The sequence below is a fragment of the Chiloscyllium plagiosum genome, chromosome 11 (genome assembly GCF_004010195.1).
Source record: "Chiloscyllium plagiosum isolate BGI_BamShark_2017 chromosome 11, ASM401019v2, whole genome shotgun sequence".
Lineage (NCBI taxonomy): Eukaryota > Metazoa > Chordata > Chondrichthyes > Orectolobiformes > Hemiscylliidae > Chiloscyllium > Chiloscyllium plagiosum.
Window position 1 is genome coordinate 69,269,059 of NC_057720.1, and position 20,428 is coordinate 69,289,486.

Genomic DNA, 20,428 nt, shown 5'->3' on the forward strand with positions numbered 1-20,428 from the left:
CCCTCCTCTAGCTTATCTCTCCACGCTCCAGGCTCACTGCCTTTATTCCTGATGAAGGGCTTTTGCCCGAAACGTTGATTTCAAAGCTCCTTGGATGCTACCTGAACTGTTGTGCTCTTCCAGCACCACTAATCCAGAGTTCAGTGAAAATTACCCAGAGTAAGCTCGCTAGGTTGATTACTAGGTTTTAAAACAGGCAGAAGTTTATTCACAAAATTACACAATGAAACATAAAGAACAGAATAAAGAACCCCTAGAGAACTCAGTCTATCCCAACTAGACTTAATTATGGTGTTCTGAATATACCCAAAAGTCCCAATAAGCAAAGCTCTTGAAAAAACAGTTAAAAGAGCAGAAAGAGAGAGAGAGAGTTTCCACACAGCTTACTGTTGAACTCCCAACCAGTTCTAGATAGACTGAACTGAACTGCTCAGCTAGAGAGCTGACCACTCCCCTTTCATTATACAGGCCACTTCCAAATCATGACCATTTTAGATTGAAGTCTCATCTGTTTACATATAAACAAAAATGTCTCTCAATACCCTTTAATCTCTGTATCAAACCAGTCTAATCAGCACCAGGAGCGGTCTATTACCCCTCTGAAAAAAAACAAGAACACAGTATCCTTGAAAAAAGGGATCAACTTTGTGACACCTCCCCTCTTTTGAAAAAAAATGAACCATCAATACCAAAAGATGGCTTCATTTTTAAAATCCTTCAAAAATCCGGTTAGTAGTCTAAACGCACATATACACTATAGTAACTATAAACATGCAAATACACACAACCACATGTAAATTCAGGCCATGGCACACCCACCACTAAACGCCTATGTATCATTTGAGTCTTGATAACGCATCGGCAATCACGTTTTTGTGACCTGCCACCTGCACAATTGCCAAATTGAGTGGCTGTAACAACAAGCTCCGTCGAAACAGTCTGGCATTTTTGTCCTTAAATTTTTCCACAAATGGCAATGGTTTATGATCAGTGTTATACGATTGTTTCAGATGCATTGCCGGTAATAGAAACACTGAAATGTTGTTATGCCAACAAAAACTTAAAGTCTCTTTCTCCACTGTTGAATATTTCTGTTGATGAACATTCAACTTCCTGGAAATATACTCGATGGGTTTTTCTATCCCCTCGTCATCCTCCTGCAGGAGCACTGCACCGGCACCCACATCACTGGCATCAATAGCCACCTTGAAAAGCTTCGTGTAATCCGGTGTGGCTAATACTGGACAGTGGTTAACACAGTTTTTGGGCTGTCAAATGCCTTTTGACAGTCCACTGTCTACTGAAACATCTTGCCCTTTTTTAACAATTCTGTGAGTGGAGCAACCATAATGCTACAGTACGGCAACACTTTTGGAATTGAGTGGATTTTACCCAGAACTGTAGTACTGCTTTTTTTTTTGTCGACGGTGTGGGAAATTCCCCAATTACTTTTGTTTTTGCATTCCGTGGGGCCATTTGTCCATGTCCAATAACATGGCCCAGGAAGGTGACTTGGGCTTTGGCAAATTCACTTTTAGCTCAGTTTACCACCAAGTCAGCCTTCTGAAGTCGATCAAACAAGTCTGATAAATGCTGTAAATGTTCCTTCCACCAGTGACTAAAAATCACCAGGTCATCGATATACACCACACAATTGGGTAATCCGACAATGACTTTATTAGTCAGTCTCTGAAAAGTGGCTGGAGCGTTTTTCATACCAAATGGTATGACTTTGAACTGATATAGGATTCTGGATCAGTGGTGCTGGAAGAGCACAGCAATTCAGGCAGCATCCGAGGTCTTCTGATATAGTCCATTTGGCATTACGAAAGCCGAAATTGCCTTTGACTTGCCAGTAGCCTCTAAGCAAGTCCAACTTGGAAATGTAAGTTGCTTGTCTCACTTTTTCGGCACAGTCCTCCAACCATGGAATTGGATATGCATCAATCTTTGTAACGGCATTGACTTTGCAATAGTTCACACATAACCGTTGGGTGTCATCTGGCTTTGGCACTATGACTATGGGTGAGTTCCAGTCACTGCAGCTCAATTTGATTATGCCATCTTGGAGCATGTGCTCTATCTCCTGAACCTGAGGGTTGAGAGGGTTGTGCCTCTAAGGATGTTGCTTAATCGGAACAGCATCTCCTGTATCTACATCATGCACAATTAGGTTAGTAATTCCCAATTTGTTTCAGCATATTTCCCCACGTGATAGCAATAACTCTTCCATGTCATTTCGATTTTCTTGTGGAAGGTAGCTCAGTAACTTCTTCCAATTTTTGACAACTTGCTCAGTGTCAAATTTGATTTGAGGGATGTCCAGTTCAGAATCCTCTGAACTTGCTTCTTCCTTCTGTGCTGTAATCATTAACACCTTCTCCTCTTGCTTTCCTTCCCTATCAAAATACCTTTTGAGCATATTCACATGACACACTGCGATTTCTTCCTGTTTGGAGTCCTTATCAAGTAGTTCACCTCACTCAATTTCTTAATTTGATAAGGTCCACTAAACCTTGCTTTTAAAGGTTCACCTGTTACTGGAAGTAACACCAATACCTTATCCCCAATTGCAAAATTGCAAATATGTGATTTCTTATCCGCTTCCTGTTTCATTGTACATTTTGATACTTTTAAATGCTGTCTAGCCAACTCTCCAGCTCTATTTAATCGTTCTGTAAAATTTGACACATAGTTCAAAGGGGTGGTCTCCGAATTCTGACTTATTACTTTCTCCTTAATAAATTTTAACGGTCCTCTTACTTCATGCCCAAATATAAATTTAAATGGACTGAATTTGTTCGATTCATTCGATGCATCTCTGATTGCAAAAACTACAAATGAACCTCCCTTATCCCAATCATCTGCATTGTCCTGACCATAAGCCCTCAACATAGCGTTTAGTGATTGATGCCATGGCTCGAGCGCTCCCTTCGATTCTGGATGGTACGCAGTAAATTTGAATTGCTTTATTCCCAAGTTATCCATAACTTCCTTGAATAGTTTGGATGTGAAGTTTGATCCTTCACCTGACTGGCTTTCTATTGGTAGTCCGTATCTACTTAGAAAAAATTTAAGTAATTCTTCTATAACCCTTTTTACTGTGATGTTGTATAATGGGATTGCCTCTGGAAATCTCGTCGACTCATCCATTATTGTTAATAAATACTTATTCCCACTTTTTGTTTGAGGTAGGGGACCTACACAATTAAGTTAGACTCTTGTGAAAGGTTCCTCAAATGCTGGAATAGGTATTAAAGGTGCAGGTTTTATTGCTGCCTGTGGTTTTCCGATTAGCTGACATACATAACATGTCTGGCAAAATTCAACTATATCTTTGTGTAGTCCAGGCCAGTAAAAATGGCTTTGTATTTTAGTCTGTGTTTTCCTCACCCCTAAATGTCTCCAAGTGGTAGCTCATGTGCCACTTGCAGCACTCCTTTCTATATCCTACTGGCAAAAGAATTTGTTGAATCTTTGCCCATTTCTCACCTGCTTGAATGTGTGATGGTCTCCATTTCCTCATTAAGACATTATTCATTAAGTAATAACACACAGGGATGCATTCACTCTCCTCTGTAAATGTCTTTTGATACAACTGTTTTAAGTTCTCATCTTTATGCTGTAATTCAATCTGCTTAGAGCAAAAGATACTTGCATGTTTACCTATTTGCTCCTGCTCTGTGCCATTTACCTGGTCAAAAAAAGTCTTGGATAAAGCTTTGTCAGCTTCCGTATTTGTGCCTTTAATTCCCCCTGCTTCAGCTTGTGCCTCTGTGAACTTGTGACCACACAATCAGCGAAAATTCCTGGATAAACATCCTTCATGTCTGCAGTTGCCTATGTCTCCACTGGCTTTTCAACTAGAATAGGTAGCATGCCTATTGATGAACCAGCTACATCATTTTCAAGGACAAATAGTATTCCTGGAGCTGAGAGTGTGTCCAGTACTCCTGCCACGAATTCTCCATTCTTCCCTGAATTCTCTAGCCTCACTTTACATAATTGAGCACTTTTTGTGTCACCATGAATTCCTGTTACCAGTACGTTTTCTAGCAATAGTCTCCTCATCCTTCAGCTTTACAGACTGAGAGGATCCTGCGTCCCTTAATATTGTAACCTCTTTACCTGCTACTCCTGACCTATGTGAATAAACTTTATCCTTGCATGTACATGTTTAAGCAGATCTGGCACTTCCTCCTTAATCAACCTCTGATAATTTTGTACACTCTGATGTAGTTGTCTAACTTCCCTTATGCTTTTTGTTACTAGTCCAACAAAACTCCCAGGCTTATCTGGCTTTCTCCTAGCCCACGAGCACTATGGATTTTGTGTGTTCCATGTTATTACAATGAAAACACTGGAGCTTTTTAACTTTGTCCCACTCAAGAGTTTCTTTTTTACCCTGTGGTAAGTTATCCTTATGATCTTCACTGAGATCTACCTTTCCCTTTCCACGTGAGGATTTCTCTTTGCCCTAATTTCTATCCCTCATGGACTGAAATTGATTCTGGAAGCCAAACTGTGTTTTATGGGCCAGCTCATAATCACCAGCCACTTCAGCTGCTAACCTTGTTGTTTTAACTCTCTGATCTTCCACAGGAGGTCGCTAAGGTTACCTTCAGCCTTTATCTGCAGCTTTTTAAGCTGTCTTTCCTTCATAAGTGTTAGTTTTTAAAGTTCAAAAGCTCTCTCTTTTTCTTTTTCTGCTCTCTCTTTTTCCCTTTTGTCTGCTGCTCTCTTTTTCTCTCTCTGTTCTGCTTCTCTTTCTTTTTCCCTCTCTTCTGCTTTTAATTGTAACTCAAACTGTTTCATTTCTGCTGCCTTTTCCTTATCTCTCACCTCTAACTCATGCTGCTTCATTTGCAATCAAATTCTTGCCACCTCCACAGACTCTGATGGTTTCCCTGGTAAGTTTAAATGCTGAGCTACTGCTGTAATAATCTCTCCTTCCCTCACAGAAGCAGGCAGCTTCAATTCCAGCTTCTCTGCTAATTCCTGGAGCTTGGTCTTATTCACTTTTTACAACACTTCCAAAGTCACTGCATCCACTTCCAGAAAACTTTTGACGACTGAAAAGGCCACTACTATCCCAAGCTCTGTCTACCCAACCAAACCAACACCCAAAATAAAGACACGAGCACCTACCACTCCCGCAAAGAGCCCCCAATTTGTTATGGATTAGGCCAGAGGACTCAACATTCTTGAGCAGGTAACCCAGACCATAACTTTGCAATTTGTTTTGGTAAGTGTACAGTAAAATTACCCAGAGTAAATTAGTGAGGTTGACTACTAGGTTTTAAAACCGACAGAAATTTATTCACAAAATTACACAATGAAGCACAAAGAACAGAATAAAGAACCCCTACATAACTCAGTTTATCCAAACTGGACTAAATTATGCAGTTCTGAATATACACAACAGATCCAATAAACAAAGCTCCCTAAAACACAGTAAAAAAAAAAAAGGAATAGATGCTTACAGGTTAAAGTTAGAAGGGCAGAAAGAGAAGGAGGATTTCCGCAAAGCTCACTGTCGAACTCCTAACTAGTTCTGGACTGAACTGAACTGCTCAGTGAGAGAGCTGACCACTCCTCTTTCATTATACTGGTCATTTCCAAAACATGACCATTTTGGCCTGAAGTCTTATCTGTTTACATATAAACAAAAAGGCCTCTCAATACCCTTTTAATCTCTGTACCAAACCAGTCGAATTGGCACCCGCAGCGTTTCATTACCCCTCTGAAAAAAACCAAGGACGCTGTATCCTTGAGAAAAGGAACAGCTTTCAGAAAAAAGAGACGAGCTTTGTGACAACACCAAATTTTAATCTGTGGTAGAAGCCTGCAGTCTTGCAACTAGAACTTTTTATTTACTAATGATCTTTTAAATCATTAGTAAATAATGGGAGGACCTGACTTGCTCTCTCTCCCTAAGCATTTGTCCTCTGTTCTGCTGAGAAAGTATGCAGTTAAAACCCTCAAGGTTGGGTTGTCTTGTGACCATGCTTCTGTGACTGCCAAGGCGATTTTTAAAAAGTCTTTCTACATGTTTATTTATGTTGTTTATGTTCTAAAGTTGGCTTATTTTCTTTTGTGGATGCTACTAGCCTAGCCAAGGTCCTGTTGGCCTTGCAATTAGACTTGATGACCCAATTCCAACATTTGTATCCATCAGTTGATTACCATTGATGCCTTACTTATGCAACAAGAGATGGGAGTTTATCATATTCTCCTGGAAACATTTTCTTTGTGTTTTGCAGATAGACTATGTTTATGTCAATGAAATTAAGAAGTGTCAATGCAAATTAGGATTGATCAATCCTGCGCTGAGTGTTTTGGAGAAAACTTAACTTTTTTAACTTGCCTCTAAGGCTCTAGAAGATCATAATATACGCCATGTAAAATTTCTTGATGCTCTGGAGGCAGAGAAGAGAAAGATGACAAAAGATTTGGAAAGAATGCAAAAGGAACAAAGAAAGAGACAGGAGACTCAAAATAATACTTCATGTAAAGGTATGTTGTTTTTCTGAAATATGAAATGACAGTTTCACATCACAAGTTACTTGAGCAATAAATTTCTTTCTGGAATTCTTACTATCAGTCAGTCAGCTGCTTGTTGGAAAATTGATGGGAGACTCATCCTTGTATCAGTATTACACATAGAGTCATAGAGATGTACAGCATGGAAACAGACCCTTCGGTCCAACCTGTCCATGCCGACCAGATATCCCAATCCAATCGAGTCCCACCTGCCAGCATCCGGCCCAGATCCCTCCAAACCCTTCCAATATCTTGAGGTTAACACTCTGGCAGAGATGTGGGATCATAGCATTAACTCACCATATTACATGAATTAATGTTGATTTTCTCCAATTCAATTAGTGGAATTCAGACCCTCTTGCCTCTGATTTATAACCCATTGCTGTTACTTGCAATTATTAAATGGCACTCTGGACATGGAGAACAGAAATGATAAAGAATGATTAAAATAGTAATCAGGATGATGAATTTATGTATGAGAAGAAGCTAGCTCGGAATATAAAATGGATAGCAAAAATTGCTTCAAAACGAAAAGAAGTAGTAAAGTGAGTTTTGGTCCACTAGGTATTAAGAACGGGGATTTAACAGGAGAAAATACAGATGAAATGAACAAACATTAAAGAGGTCACAAAAATCATACCAATAATAGCTGTAAATCAGGAATTGGAAAGGAGAGAGGAAGAGTGAATTACAATCATGAGAGAAGTGGTACTGAGCAAACTGATAGAGCTTCAGCGTGACAAGTCTCTGGTCCAGATTGGCTTAAGCTAGATTCTTAAAAGACATTGCTAATGAGTAGAGTGGTGTTAGCTTTCCAAAATTTCTTTGATTCCAAACTTCCAAAAGAATGGAAAGTAGCAAATATAACCCCTCTATTTTAAAAAGGCAGGAAGAAAATGGGAAACTTGGGATAGTTAGTTTGTTGTCCGTCATGGAGAAGACTTTAGAATCATCATGAAGATGTTTGATGCAGGGCACTTCGCAAACAAACTCAAGTAATTGCAAAGAGTCATTATAATTTTGTGCAAGGGGCGTAATGTTTAGCCTATTTATTTGATTTCTCCTGAGAAGTAGCATATGTTATGAATAAAGGAGAGGCAATAGATATGCTGTATTTGAATTTCCAGAAGGCATTTGATAAGATGCCACATCAAAGGTTATGAAAATAAAAGCTTATTGTGTTAAGTATGAATAGGAGATTTGGCTAGCTGGTTGGCAGAAAGAAGAGAGCACACGAAAATTGTTCTGTCTGATTTTCAGGATATGATGAGTGGAGTCCCACAGGGGTGAGTGCTTTGACCTCTACATTTACATCAATTATTTCGATAAAGAGAACAAAGGCATGGTAGCTAAATTCAGAGACAGCACAAAGATGGGCAAAAGTTATGTTGTGAGGAAGACATAATTAAATTGAGATGGATATACTTAGGTTGAGTGGGCAAATGTCTAGCAGATGGAATATAATTTGGAAGTTGTGAAGCTTTTTACTTTGGTAGGAAGGATGATAAATAGAATATTACTTGAACGAAGAATAACTGCAGGATCCTAAGGTTCAGTGCAGCACATAATCAAGAAAGCTAGTGGGATGCCACTTTTTATTACAAGAAAAATTGACCAGGAAAGTAAGGATGTTGTAATGCTTCTATGCAGAAGATTCAGACCACATCTCAAATACTGTGTGCAGTTTCGGTCTCCTTATTAAGAAAGATTTGGAGGCACTTCCGAGGAGGTTTACTACATTGATGTGTGGAATAAGCTGGTTATTTTATAAGGATATGTTGGACTGTCTGGGCTTCTTTCCACTGGGGTTTATAACACTGAGAGGTAATGTGGTTGAAGTGCGTAAGATCCTGAACATTTTTGATAAGGCAGATATAGAAAAGATGCTTCCTCTAGTGGGTGAGTCCAGAACTAGGCAGCACTGTTTTAAACTTAGGGTTGTCCTTTTAAGATAGAGATCAGAAGAAATTTACTGTCTCGAATGTTGAGAGACTTTGGTACTCTTTCTGCCTCAGAAGACACTAAAGGTGGGGTCATTAAACATTTTGTAAGCAGAGGTAGATTGATTCCCTTGCCAAACAAGAAACTAAGGTTATTAGACATAGATGCAATTTGAAACACACAGTTTGGCCATGACCATTTTTGAATGGTGGAGCAGGTAGGCATGAGGGGCTGAATGGTTTAATTCTGCTCTAATTTGGTATGCTTGTAGGGAGGGAGATGGGAGAAAACAAGGATTATGTATGTTTGTGTAATATCATTCATTCCCAAATTTGCTTTCAAATCCCTCTTCCTCTGTTTCATTTCCTTCACTCTGTCACTCTTGACATCCCCACCCACTATGTCAACAGATGACTTATAGAACTCCTGCATACGTATTTACTTACAGTGTAGACACAAGTCTGCTTTTGTGTGGCAAGATATATAGTTACTAGGTGAAAAGTAAGTCAATAGAGGTTGGAAAGGTACCAAAGAAAAACAAGTTAACATGTAGCTTGGATTTTAAAGACCAAATGTCCCAGAGGTAATTTATTTCCACATATTCTCAATCCTTGAATATGGAAGCAGCAAGTTACAAGCATTTGGAGAAACTTTGGCTGATGCATTTGGTGTGGGTAATTGTGGGGTCATCCAATTTGAATGCAAGAAAGGGCAAATTGGATGATTCTGTTGGTAAGGCAGTTTGGAACTGTGGAAGAACAAAAATATTTGGGTGTCCATATATATGTTCCCCAAAAACTATCGCACAGGAACAAAACAAGTACAGAGCAGGAACAAGCTCTTCGGCCCTCCAAGCCAATCATCATGCCCTAACTGAACTAAAAAACAAACTTTCTGCCCTGTATTCGGTCCATATCCATCTATTCCCTCCCTATTCATCTAACCATCCAGATGCCTCTGAAATGTCATCAACATGGCTGCTTCCAACACCTCTTCTGGCTGTGTGTTCCAGGCTCCTACCACTGCAAAAAAACCTCCCTTGCCATATCTCCCTCAAACTTTCCTCCTTTCACCTTGAACCCACGACCCCTTGTAATTGAAACTTCAACCCTGGGGGAAAAAAACCTCTGATTATTCACCCTATTTATGTCTCTCATAATTTTGTAGAACTCTCAGGTCTCCGAGCTGCAGCCTTTCCAGCAAAACAAACCTAATCTTTTTAACTTTTTCTCATAGCTAATACCCTTGAGACCAGGCAACATCCTGGTAAGCCTTCTCTGTGCTCTCTCCAAAGTTTCCACATCCTTCTGATAATGTGGTGATCAAACTGCACACAATATTTTAAATGTGCCCTAACAAGTATTTCACATAGCTGCAACATGGTTTGCCAACTGTTGTACCCCATGCCCTAGTCGATGAAAGCAAGCATGCCATATGCCGCCTTAATTACCTTGGCCACCTGTGTTGCCGCTTTTAGGGAATCGTGGACCTGCACACCCAGATCCATCTGTATGTTAATGTTCCTAAGGGTTCTGCCATTTTCAGTATAATTCGCACCTAAATTTGATCCTCCAAAATGCATCAACTTGCATTTGTCTGATTAAACTACATCTGCCATTTTTCTGCTCAAGTTGCCAATCTATCCATATCCTGTTGTATTCTTTCACAATCATCAGTACTATCAGCAACTCCACCAATCTTCTTGTCTTCTGCAAACTTGCTAATCAGGCCACCCACACTTTCGTACAAATCATTTACATGTATTTCAAACATATAGAGGACTTAATACTGATCCCTGTGGAACACCACGAGTGGTCAGTCTCCATTTTGAAAAACACCCTTCCACTGCTACCCTCTGTCTTCTATAACCAAGCCAGCTTTGTATCCGCCCAACCAGTCCACCACAAATCCCCTGTGATTTTAGTTTTTGTACCAATCTGCCATATGGGACTTTATCAAACACCTTATCAAAGTCCATATAAACAACATTCACAGCCCTTCCCTCATCAATTAGCTTTGTGACCATTTCAAGAAATTCTGACAGGTTGGTCAGACATGACCTTTCCCATATAAACCATGCTGCCTGTCACCAACAAGTCCATTTTCTTCCAAATGTGCATATATCTTGTCCCTCAGTATCTTCTCCAAGAGCTCCCCCACCAAAGATGTCAGGCTCACTGGCCTATAATTTTCTGAATTATCCCTGCTTCCTTTCTTAAACAAGGGAACAACATTGGTTAATCTCCAGTCCTCTGGAACCTTGCCTATGGTCAAAGGGGATATGAAGATATCTGCTAGTGCCCCAGCTATTTCTTCCCTTGCCTCTTGCAGTAACCTGGGATAGATCTTATCTAACCCTGGGGACTTGTCTCCTAAATTGCATTAAGGTAGACTTCTTCCTTCAATATATTGACATTGTCTAGAGTATTCACAAACTCATTCCTGATCTCAATATCAGTCATGTCCTTCTCCTTGGTGAATACTCATTAAGGATCTCTCCCACTTCCTCTGGCTCCACGCATAACTTCCCTATTTTGTGCTTGAGTGGGCCTACTCCTTTCCTTGCTACCCTCTTTCTTCTAATATATGAATAAAAAGCCTTGTACTCCTCAAGGGCTTCGTCAGTTTGTATCTGCTGATAGCATGATCAATAACACAAATGAATGTTGACCATGTCTCACTTAGAGTGAAATACAAAGTATGGAAGTTGTGTTTCAGTTGTACTCTCTCTTTGGCTCCCTTTACTTGTAGAATTATCTATATTCAACAATTAAACATTCTTTTATGCATTTTTCATGATAATAAAGAATTGATGTCTTATTTATTCCCTGATTTGTGTTTCAGATAATTCCTACTGGAGGTCCATGAAACTTTCAATGATGATCCGGGAAGCTAACACTATTAGCACCAATCTGAGGAAGCACACAGTTTTCAGTAGGTCAGTATCACCAAAAATAACCCCCAAATACAACAGGGTGAATAGTTTTATTGATGAACACACAATTATAATCATTATTTATATATTAAGTAGGGAATGGAAACGAATGCAGGCCTTGTCAGCGATGCCTCATCCCATGAACAAATTTTCAAAATCTCATACTGTGAGCAAGAAGATCTTTATTCTGGATCAGAGTTATTGCCCATAGATTGTTCTGATGCATTGAGTTATTTAAATTGCGGTTGACCACTTCTAGTTTCTTTAATTATATTTGTTCATTATTGAGAATTGTTAAATTTAGTTGATTTAATTTAAATGTTGTTAACTAAAATCTGAGCAAAGATATCCCTTTAAAAATTACCACTTCATATAAAATTTAAATTTGAGCTTTGAGCAGACTGAGAAATGATGTGAGTTAATAAGGACAGCTTGATAGTATGGATATGTGCGTGAGTGGGACTTTGTGCAACGTGAGAGTCTGGTAATAGAATTTTGGATGTGTTTTTGAACTGGCTGGCTCCCAGGGCCTCTGCCAATGTTGTTTCTGAATGTGGAAAAGAGTTGTAACATATGTCTTTTTTTTCTTCCTCCTGTCCATTGGTGAAGTAGTTTGCTTTCATTCTACTTTAACTCCATAAAATAAGCCAGATTAAACAAACAAATTGAGCAAAGGCCATTTTACATGCCCTTTTGTACTATAACTTCCTGGAGTATCAACCTGATGCACTGGCCACAAACCAGTTATTTTGATATCTGGAAGTAGCTGTTCATGATAACATTAGTGTTGGTTTTCAGCATAGCCAGAGTACTCCTAAGAGAACTGTTGTGATTTGCTGACTGATTTGACAGTTGCATTTTTATGTATGACTTTGTTGAATGTTTGTGCAGCACTAATGTATTTTATGTATAAATGTAGTATATTTAGATTTCCAAACGTCATTTGGTAAACTGCTACGAAAAAAGTTCATGAACAAGATAAAGATTCATGGAGTTCGAGTGATTCTTTTAGCATAAGGTTCAGCTCATGGAGAAAAAGCAGAGATCAGAACTTTTTAAGTTCACTGGTTGTGACTAATGGAGTGCTATGGGGATTAGTGCTGTGGTTTTGGCTATCTAAAATGCACATTAATGACTTAGATGGAGAGACTAAAGTAGTTAAGGTTGCTGACGTATCAAAGCTAGATGAAAAAGCTAGATGAAGAGTATAAAGAGTCTGCAAAGAACTATAAATGGATTAAGTCAATAGATGTAAGTGGTAGATGGAATATAGTTGGGAAAATGTGAGATTGTTACCTTTGGTCACAAGAGTAGGAAAGTAGGATATTAAAAGGTGTGTAATTTGTAACTTATTGAGGCTTAGAGACTTGGAAGCATTTGTATAGGAGCATAAAATGTTGGCATGTAGGTACAGCAAGCAATTAGAAAAGCAAATGATACATTGGTAATAACTGCAAGGGAATTTGAATACAAGAATAAACAAGTTTGCTGAAAATGTATACCTTTTTGGTGAGACCACACCTAAAATATACTCTCTATTTTTGGCCTCCATATTTAAGCAAGGATATACTTGCATGGAGGCTCTACAGTGAAGACTTACAGGGTTGGTCTCAGGGTTGAGAGATTTGTCAACTGTTGAAGACTTAAATATATTCTCTGGCATTTAGAAGAATGAAAGGAAATCCCTATGAAACAATCAAAGTTAAAGAAGATTTACAAGGTACATACTAAATATTTCACTGGTTTGGAAAGTCTCTATTAGCAGGTGACAGTTTCCGTATAAGAGAGCAATTATTTGAGCTGAGAAATGTCTTCACTTAAATTGTTATAATTTTGAAATATGGGGACTGGCAGGGAAATTGAGTTGAAGCCTAAGAGCAGCCATGATTATATTGAATCATCGAGCAGGCTTGATGAGCCACATGGTCATCTTCTCCTCCCATTTCTCTTTTATTTTGGCAGGCATGAAGAGTCTGATAATGAAAATAAAAGCATCCAAACTCCAATTCGGGTGCAGGTTAAAAATACTAAACTGGGCATAAGCACGTTCTGGAGCCTGGAAAAATTTGAATGCAAATTAATAGCTATGAGGGAACTTTATCAGGTAAAGTTAAATATAATAGATCAAAATAACTGTCTAAGCAATTTGGTGACTTAGTGCATAGATACCTTTCTCAGTCATCTGGACCTGTTAGTAAAAAGAAACAGTTCATGATTTTGGTGCTTTCTATTTGCCAGTTGGTTGATCTTCATGATTAAAAGCTACTGACTAATTGTATCTTTTATCCACCACAATCCACTGCAAAACCAATATTATGAATCTTTTGAGATACCAAAATAATAAGACTGTATGCATAAAATAGACCTACATCATGCGCACTGCTGAACATTTGTTTCAAGACTTACCCCACAATCCAAAATTTACAAATTGCTACATAGAGTCATAGTCATAGAGGCATACAGCATGGAAGCAGACCCTTCGGTCCAACCCGTCCTAGTCCCACCTGCCAGCACCCGGCCCATACCCCTCCAAACTCTTCCTATTCATATACCCATCCAGATGTCTTTTAAATGTTGCAATTGTGCCATCCACAACCACTTCCTCTGGCAGTTCATTCCACACACGCACGGTGAAAAAGTTGCCCCTTAGGTCTCTTTTATATTTTTGCCTTCTCACCATAAACCTATGCCCTCCAGTTCTGGAGTCCCCCACCCCAGGGAAAAGACTTTGTCTATTTACCCTATCCATGCCCCTCTTGATTTTATTTAACCTCTCTAAGGTCACCCCTCAGCCTCCGAAGCTCCAGGGAAAACAGCCCCAACTTGTTCAGCCTCTCCCTATAGCTTAAATCCTCCAACCCTGGGGGAAATGTTGCCATGTTACTTCTCTAGCAGAGGTTTATGACTTTACAGAGTGGCAACAGTAATTTGGAATTTTTTACAGACTGGTTTTCTTTTCCAAGTGCAACAATTACATATTTATAAATCTTATCAAACTTCTCTCAGTTTCTTTCCCTTTTAAAGTTTTCTTTATTTTTCTTTGCTTTTGTTTTTCCTTACTGTTTTACTTTCTTTAAATTAAAATTTCATTGTTTCTTGGCCCTTTGGTTCATTTTTAGTTTTGCCACTTATGTTTATCTGACTATTTGCATAACTGGATGGCAATTACAAAACTAGTTGCTTGGAACCAAAAACACACACTCCCATTGATTGGATTAGGAAATACACTGCCAATGCTTTTTTGAAATTGCAACCTAAGTAAATATTCAGATCAAATTGTCCCAGTTGTCTGATTTTGATTTGTATTTATTATGAAGTAGAGATGCTAAATTGACACCATTAGATAAAATACAGCAAAATTCCCTTTTTTCTATGAACACAATATGTACATTTTTTCATATTTTGAGTATGTTTTGTAAATGCACAGATATTTGTTTTAAATGCTTATAACTAATTGCTCATGCTTTGTCATTTTGTTTTCTGGAACAACTACTTTAATCCAAGTTTTATGTTTCCTACGTTGTTTCAATTTATGGACTGTTTCTCAAACCTTGTTATCCCTGTTGAAGCTTGATAAGCTCAGATGTGAAAGTCAACCAACTGTTTAAATTACATCCTTGCACATGATAAGGAGATTCATTAGCTATTAACGTGGAATCTGGACATGTGCTGATAAAGCAAATTTTGACGTCATGGCCATTAGACTGGCCTCAATATTTGACACTGCAATCTTTCTTTTCCAACTAAAGTTTAATTGAAAGGTGTTAACATTGGCTTTTCAAATCTTCAACCTATTTTGCACACCGCAAAATGTTCAGACTTGTTGAAAGCATTACAGAAGAGCAGGCTGCCTGTCTTGTTTGTTCTCTGACACATTTATTGAGTATTAAATTACCATTTTTTAGCTCAGTAGTAGTTTTTGCCCCTCTTTTAATCTTTGAACACACTGCTTCGCATGGAAGCTTGTAAAATGACACATGTTTTACACTTTTCCCAGGGCAATTATTTAGAAATGTTAGTTTCAAATATGCAAGTTGATTGTTTAACTCCCCATGAGAAAAATTGCAAAGCAAAATTCCTTTTTGTTTGGTCATACTTCAGTTTGACTAACATTCAAGAAGAAAGACATGCATGTAATGATCAAATCAGCTTTAAAACTTAAAGCTTTATTTTATTTTGAATTAACACCATAATGAAAAAATACCATTTATTGCATAAACAGATAGTTCTGGGATAATGTTTTAGCAGTGCAATTTGGCTAAAACGCCGCTGGAGAATTGGGCAACGGCAATAGCGCGATTCCAGCAGGGATTGGTTAACATGCTTCGTTCATGCATGATGTGCACACTGAAATCTCTGCTCCATTCTGCACATGTACCGATGTCCACGCAGGCATGATGTCTGTGCTGATCTTCATGCCATACTGCACATGCACCGAAGTCTATGCGGTGTTCTGTGCGTGTGCAATGTCAGCACCAAACTCTCTGTGCCATTCTTTGCATGCCTGATGTGTACTCTGGTCTTCATACAGTTCTGCGCATGCGCCTATGTCAGCTGCCGATAGAACAGCTTTCTGTGAGAGCTACTGTACAGAGAGCAGCTTTCTTATATTTTTTAAATGTACTATGTTAAATTTATTTTTTTGTTTTGTGAATAAATATGATTTCAACCTTCACCCGGGCCATGCTACACTTTGCGTTAGACCTTTGGGTGATTTTTGAGCGATCGTGAGTGATGCTTTTTGCTGGTCTGCCCCTAATCCCACTTTTCCCATAGACCCCATTATTTCTATTAAGTGATTTTTCTATTAAGCGAGGTTTTACTGGAATGTAATTACTGTGTTGTAGGAGAGCTACCTGTATGATTTGTTCTACATTGACCTGTGTATTAATCATTCGTGCCTCTTTTGCCATCAAATCTTTCACGGTGTTGGCATTAACGAATGACTATAAAATTTGACCATTCAAAATTAAACTCGTATTTTTAATGACAAAAAGTCACTGATGTTAAAAGCATAATTAGTATTGCTCTCTTCACTTGCAACGTTGATTCTTAGATCTTTGTTATTTTACCTTTAATGCTCAGCCCTATGATGTCTAATCTAAGAAATTATGTAGCTGTTTGAATAGTGATGGTTGCAAATTATAGTCTGCTGTAAAGTTGGGTGCCACTTTGTCAGTACAGTAGCACAGTGGGCTTTATGACTGGACTATTAATCCTGAGGTCCGTGTTAATGATACTGCATTCATATGCATTCATGCAGGTGGGAAATTTGTGCTCAAATCTAGAATTTTTTGAAAAACTACTATCAGTGGCCATGAAACCATGGGGTCATCATAACAAAATTAATGGTTCACCTCGTGTCATTTAGGGAAGGGAATCTGTTTGGCCTGCATATAATTCACAGGTCTGGCAGCATCTGTGGAGATAAGCAGAGTTAATGTTTCAGATCCAGTAACCTTTCTTCAGAGCCTTCTTCCCTTTTTCGGTCACTGGACCCGAAACATTAACTCTGATTTTTGTTAGCCGATGATGCCAGGCCTGCTGTGCTTTTCTTCCAGTTATTTCCGGTTTGTTTCTGATTTCCAGCATCAGCAATTCTTTGTCTTTTTAGGATGATTTTTAACTCTAGCATCATGATGGATTATAACCTGGATCACTTATAGACATAACTTCAAACTCCAACGCACCATTTCTTTTTAAAAAAAAAAAAAGGACATCCAGCCCCAAGGTGACTGTGGATTTAAATGCAACAGCTGCCGAGAGAGAAAAAACTTAGAATTTCACATCTTACAAGGTCTGAAGGAAGCTTCTAAGGGCTGTCCTTTAAAAGGGAGAAATGCACAATAAGTTGAACTGCAATCTCCTGGGAGACAGTTGTCTCAGACTGTGAACATGATTAGAGGAAAAGCATCAGCCTGATTGTGAGAATTCACTTTTCAAGAACGCACAAGGACAAGTGTTAAAACCCAGTTCAATATTGTTTGTGAGTCCTAGTAGAAGAAGGTGTGCTTGTGAGCTGTGATGCTGTGTGCCGGTGGCTGAAGTACTTTTTTTAGTTCGCCAGCATTTGAATGCTAATACACAGTAAAGGTTACCATTAAAGGATCGCCTGCTTCATTGCAGGTAAACGGTTCTCTTGCTCTGAGTGCTAGAAGTCAGCAAACCAGTCAAAGGAAACCAGACAAAGGGAGGACTTTCTCACTCAGTGCTGCCAGCCAGTTGTTGGCAAAAGGATTTCTACTAACTTGGAAAGCCAAGAATTCTGAAATCAATTCTGATTAACTATCAACATTCCATTATACTCTTCACAAGTGACCGATAAAGACATATGTACATTCTTGCTAATCAATGTATGTGTTGTGTTATTTCTTCTTGCATTAGTAATGACTAAATTCACTTTTTTGTAGACTCGAGAAAGCCTGCTTACTTTGGCTTATTTTAAAACTTAAATTCCTTTCTTTATGGGAGAAAGTTATCTACAGTGGATGGGATCCTTTGCAATTAACCTGAATGTAACCAACTGAGGGTGTGGGTCAATAAAGAAGGGGAGGTAGTTCATTTCTCCTCATCCTTGAGCTTGGAAATTTGAGATACCCCATCATAACACCGAGGAGATCCTCACTCGAGGCTTGGTTATAAGAACTGCTATCTGAGAAGGTCTTCCAAATGACTCTAGTGTATGGAGTAAGGTGAGCAATAAAAGCTCACATCACAAAATAAGTAAGGAATGCTGCTGCTGGAAACTTCGGACTGGAGGTTTCTCAACGTAGTCAGTGTGTGATGTTTATTGATAGTGAAGATATGTTAACAAATTACTTGCTGTATTTTGTTAGTGAACCTTTTGTCTTTCTTTTACTTAAACAATGAATTGCTTTTCTTCAAAGTCTATTATTTAAATGTAGCTGTCTTCTGCATCTTCAGAATACTTGTCAGATATCGTAAAAATGATGGAAATGAACATTATTGTTTTGCTGTTATTTCAACATTATACCAAACCTGATTATAATATATCTTAGCAGGACAGTACACATCCTGGAGATGAAGACCTTTTTTATGACCCGAATGATGACTGGGAAACTGATTTAACCTCCTCTTCTACTTTATCTAGAAGACGGTCAGTAGCTTTTGAAATGGGTTTCCATGTGTTTCAAAAATGATTTGAAAACTCTGCATTGAGTAAAAAGGATATAATTTGATTGGGAATATGCTAACAAAAATTAGCAATCATTTTTCTGGTATTGATAGTGGATCATAATCTTCAGTCTATGTTGCCTTTTTCTGAAACAGTACTGCTCCACTGGCTTCTCAAAGCTTTTTCACCTGTCCTTTCCATTTTCAGTGCAGGAATGACAATTTGTTTTATTTTTGAATGTTTATCTATCAGTACGAGTGAAATTCTAAATAAACAGCTGTAGTTCTTTTTGATTTAGTTCAAAGTGGTTTAAAACAGATAATTCAAAACTCTTTGGTAATATAATAGCAGGAGGATTCAAGTGAAGGAGCTTGCTGTAATCATACAGTGTCCTGGTGAGACCACATCTGGAATACTGTGTGCAGTTTCGATCTCCTAATCTGAGAGAATGAGACAAAAATTTATCAAGCTGATTCCTGAATGGCAGGTAATATGTGTGAAGAGAAACTGGATCAATTAGAACTATATTCATTTGAGTTTAGAAGAATGAGAGGGACTGTATAGGAATCTATAAAATTCTAATAGGATTCAACAGGGCAAATTCAGGAAGGATGTTCTTAATGACTGGGGATTTCAGAACTAGGGGTCACAGTCTAAGTTTATGGGAAAAACCATTTGAGACTGAGACAAGAAATTTCCTCACTTAGAGAGAGTGGTGAGCCTGTGGAATTCTCTGCCACAGAAAGTGATTGAGGCCAAAACATTGAATGTTTTTAAGGAGATAGGTATAGCTTTTTGGACATAGGAAGGGAACATAGGATATTAGAAAAAACCAGGAATGGAGTATTAAGTAGGATGATCAGCCATGATCATATTGAATGGTAGAACAGGCTTGAAGGTTTGAATTACCTATTCCTGCTCCTATTTTCTGTTTCTGTTTGTACTTTCACATTATCATCCCAATCAGTGCAACTTGTATAATTTTTTTCATGAAGTAGGCTTCCATCTTTTTGACAGAATGGAGTATTAACTTTAACTGAAACAAGTTAATTTCCAACATATAGGTATTGCATTTAGCATGTTCAGTATTTTTTGCTCACATTACTGATTTTACATGTATGTATCTATAATGTGACAACTGTCCATTCTATTTTATGTGTGTGAGCTTATCTTTTCCATTTCTGAATCCAAATACTTCCTAACCCAAATGTACACAAGTGATCCCCTTTAAGACACATTTGACAGTGGCATTCTTGAAGCTGTACCCTTTCTGTAGGAGGAATGTAATCTTTGTTCAGCAGTAGGTCTTGATGGTGTGACTGAGACTATTTAGGGACTTAGGGTGTTGTTCTAGTCCTACATAACACAATACTAAAATAACTACACAGACATCAGAATCCCGTCCCAAGTCACCTTTTCTTTACAGGTGGAAACCCTCGAGACTGATCCAGCTCCCTCAGAGCCAGCACTGAGTGAACAGGATGTCTCATTCCTGTTCATCTATTTGCCAGGGTTTCCTAATTAACCAGATTAACAGTCTCAATCAGTGAACTCACATTCTACGAGGTCCAGCTGGCTGACCTCTTTACAATCACTGCATTTCACCCCTTCTGATTGTGAGGATAAAAAACAGTTCATTTTCTTTTGGCTCCTCCTGGGGTGTTTTAGCACCAGGTCAGGTACCTCTAAGTCTGCCTCTAGTATAGGCTGCATCAAATGCACAGTGCCCAGAGCATCTCAGAAGAAATTCATCCTCTTCTTCAGGCAACAAAGATGTTGAGACAGCAACGTCCATGGTGTCCATCTCCGATTCTGAAGTTTCTTCCACGCTTGATGGAGGGGGAGCACCCACGGGTTCTGCCAGCCTTTCTGAC

At 38.6% G+C, this 20,428-nt stretch overlaps 1 protein-coding gene across 4 annotated transcripts in view; it reads left to right on the forward strand.

Moving 5' to 3' along the window:
- kif14 (kinesin family member 14) overlaps nucleotides 1-20,428 on the forward strand; it is a 107,232-nt gene that overhangs the window by 54,305 nt on the left and 32,499 nt on the right. For 3 of the 4 annotated variants that reach the window (XM_043699742.1, XM_043699739.1, XM_043699741.1), the window contains exons 19-22: nucleotides 6,375-6,516; nucleotides 11,329-11,422; nucleotides 13,382-13,523; nucleotides 18,439-18,536. In XM_043699742.1, the coding sequence (XP_043555677.1) occupies nucleotides 6,375-6,516; nucleotides 11,329-11,422; nucleotides 13,382-13,523; nucleotides 18,439-18,536 (476 nt within the window). The remainder of the gene's footprint in view (nucleotides 1-6,374; nucleotides 6,517-11,328; nucleotides 11,423-13,381; nucleotides 13,524-18,438; nucleotides 18,537-20,428) is intronic. The other variant, XM_043699740.1, reaches the window with a different exon arrangement.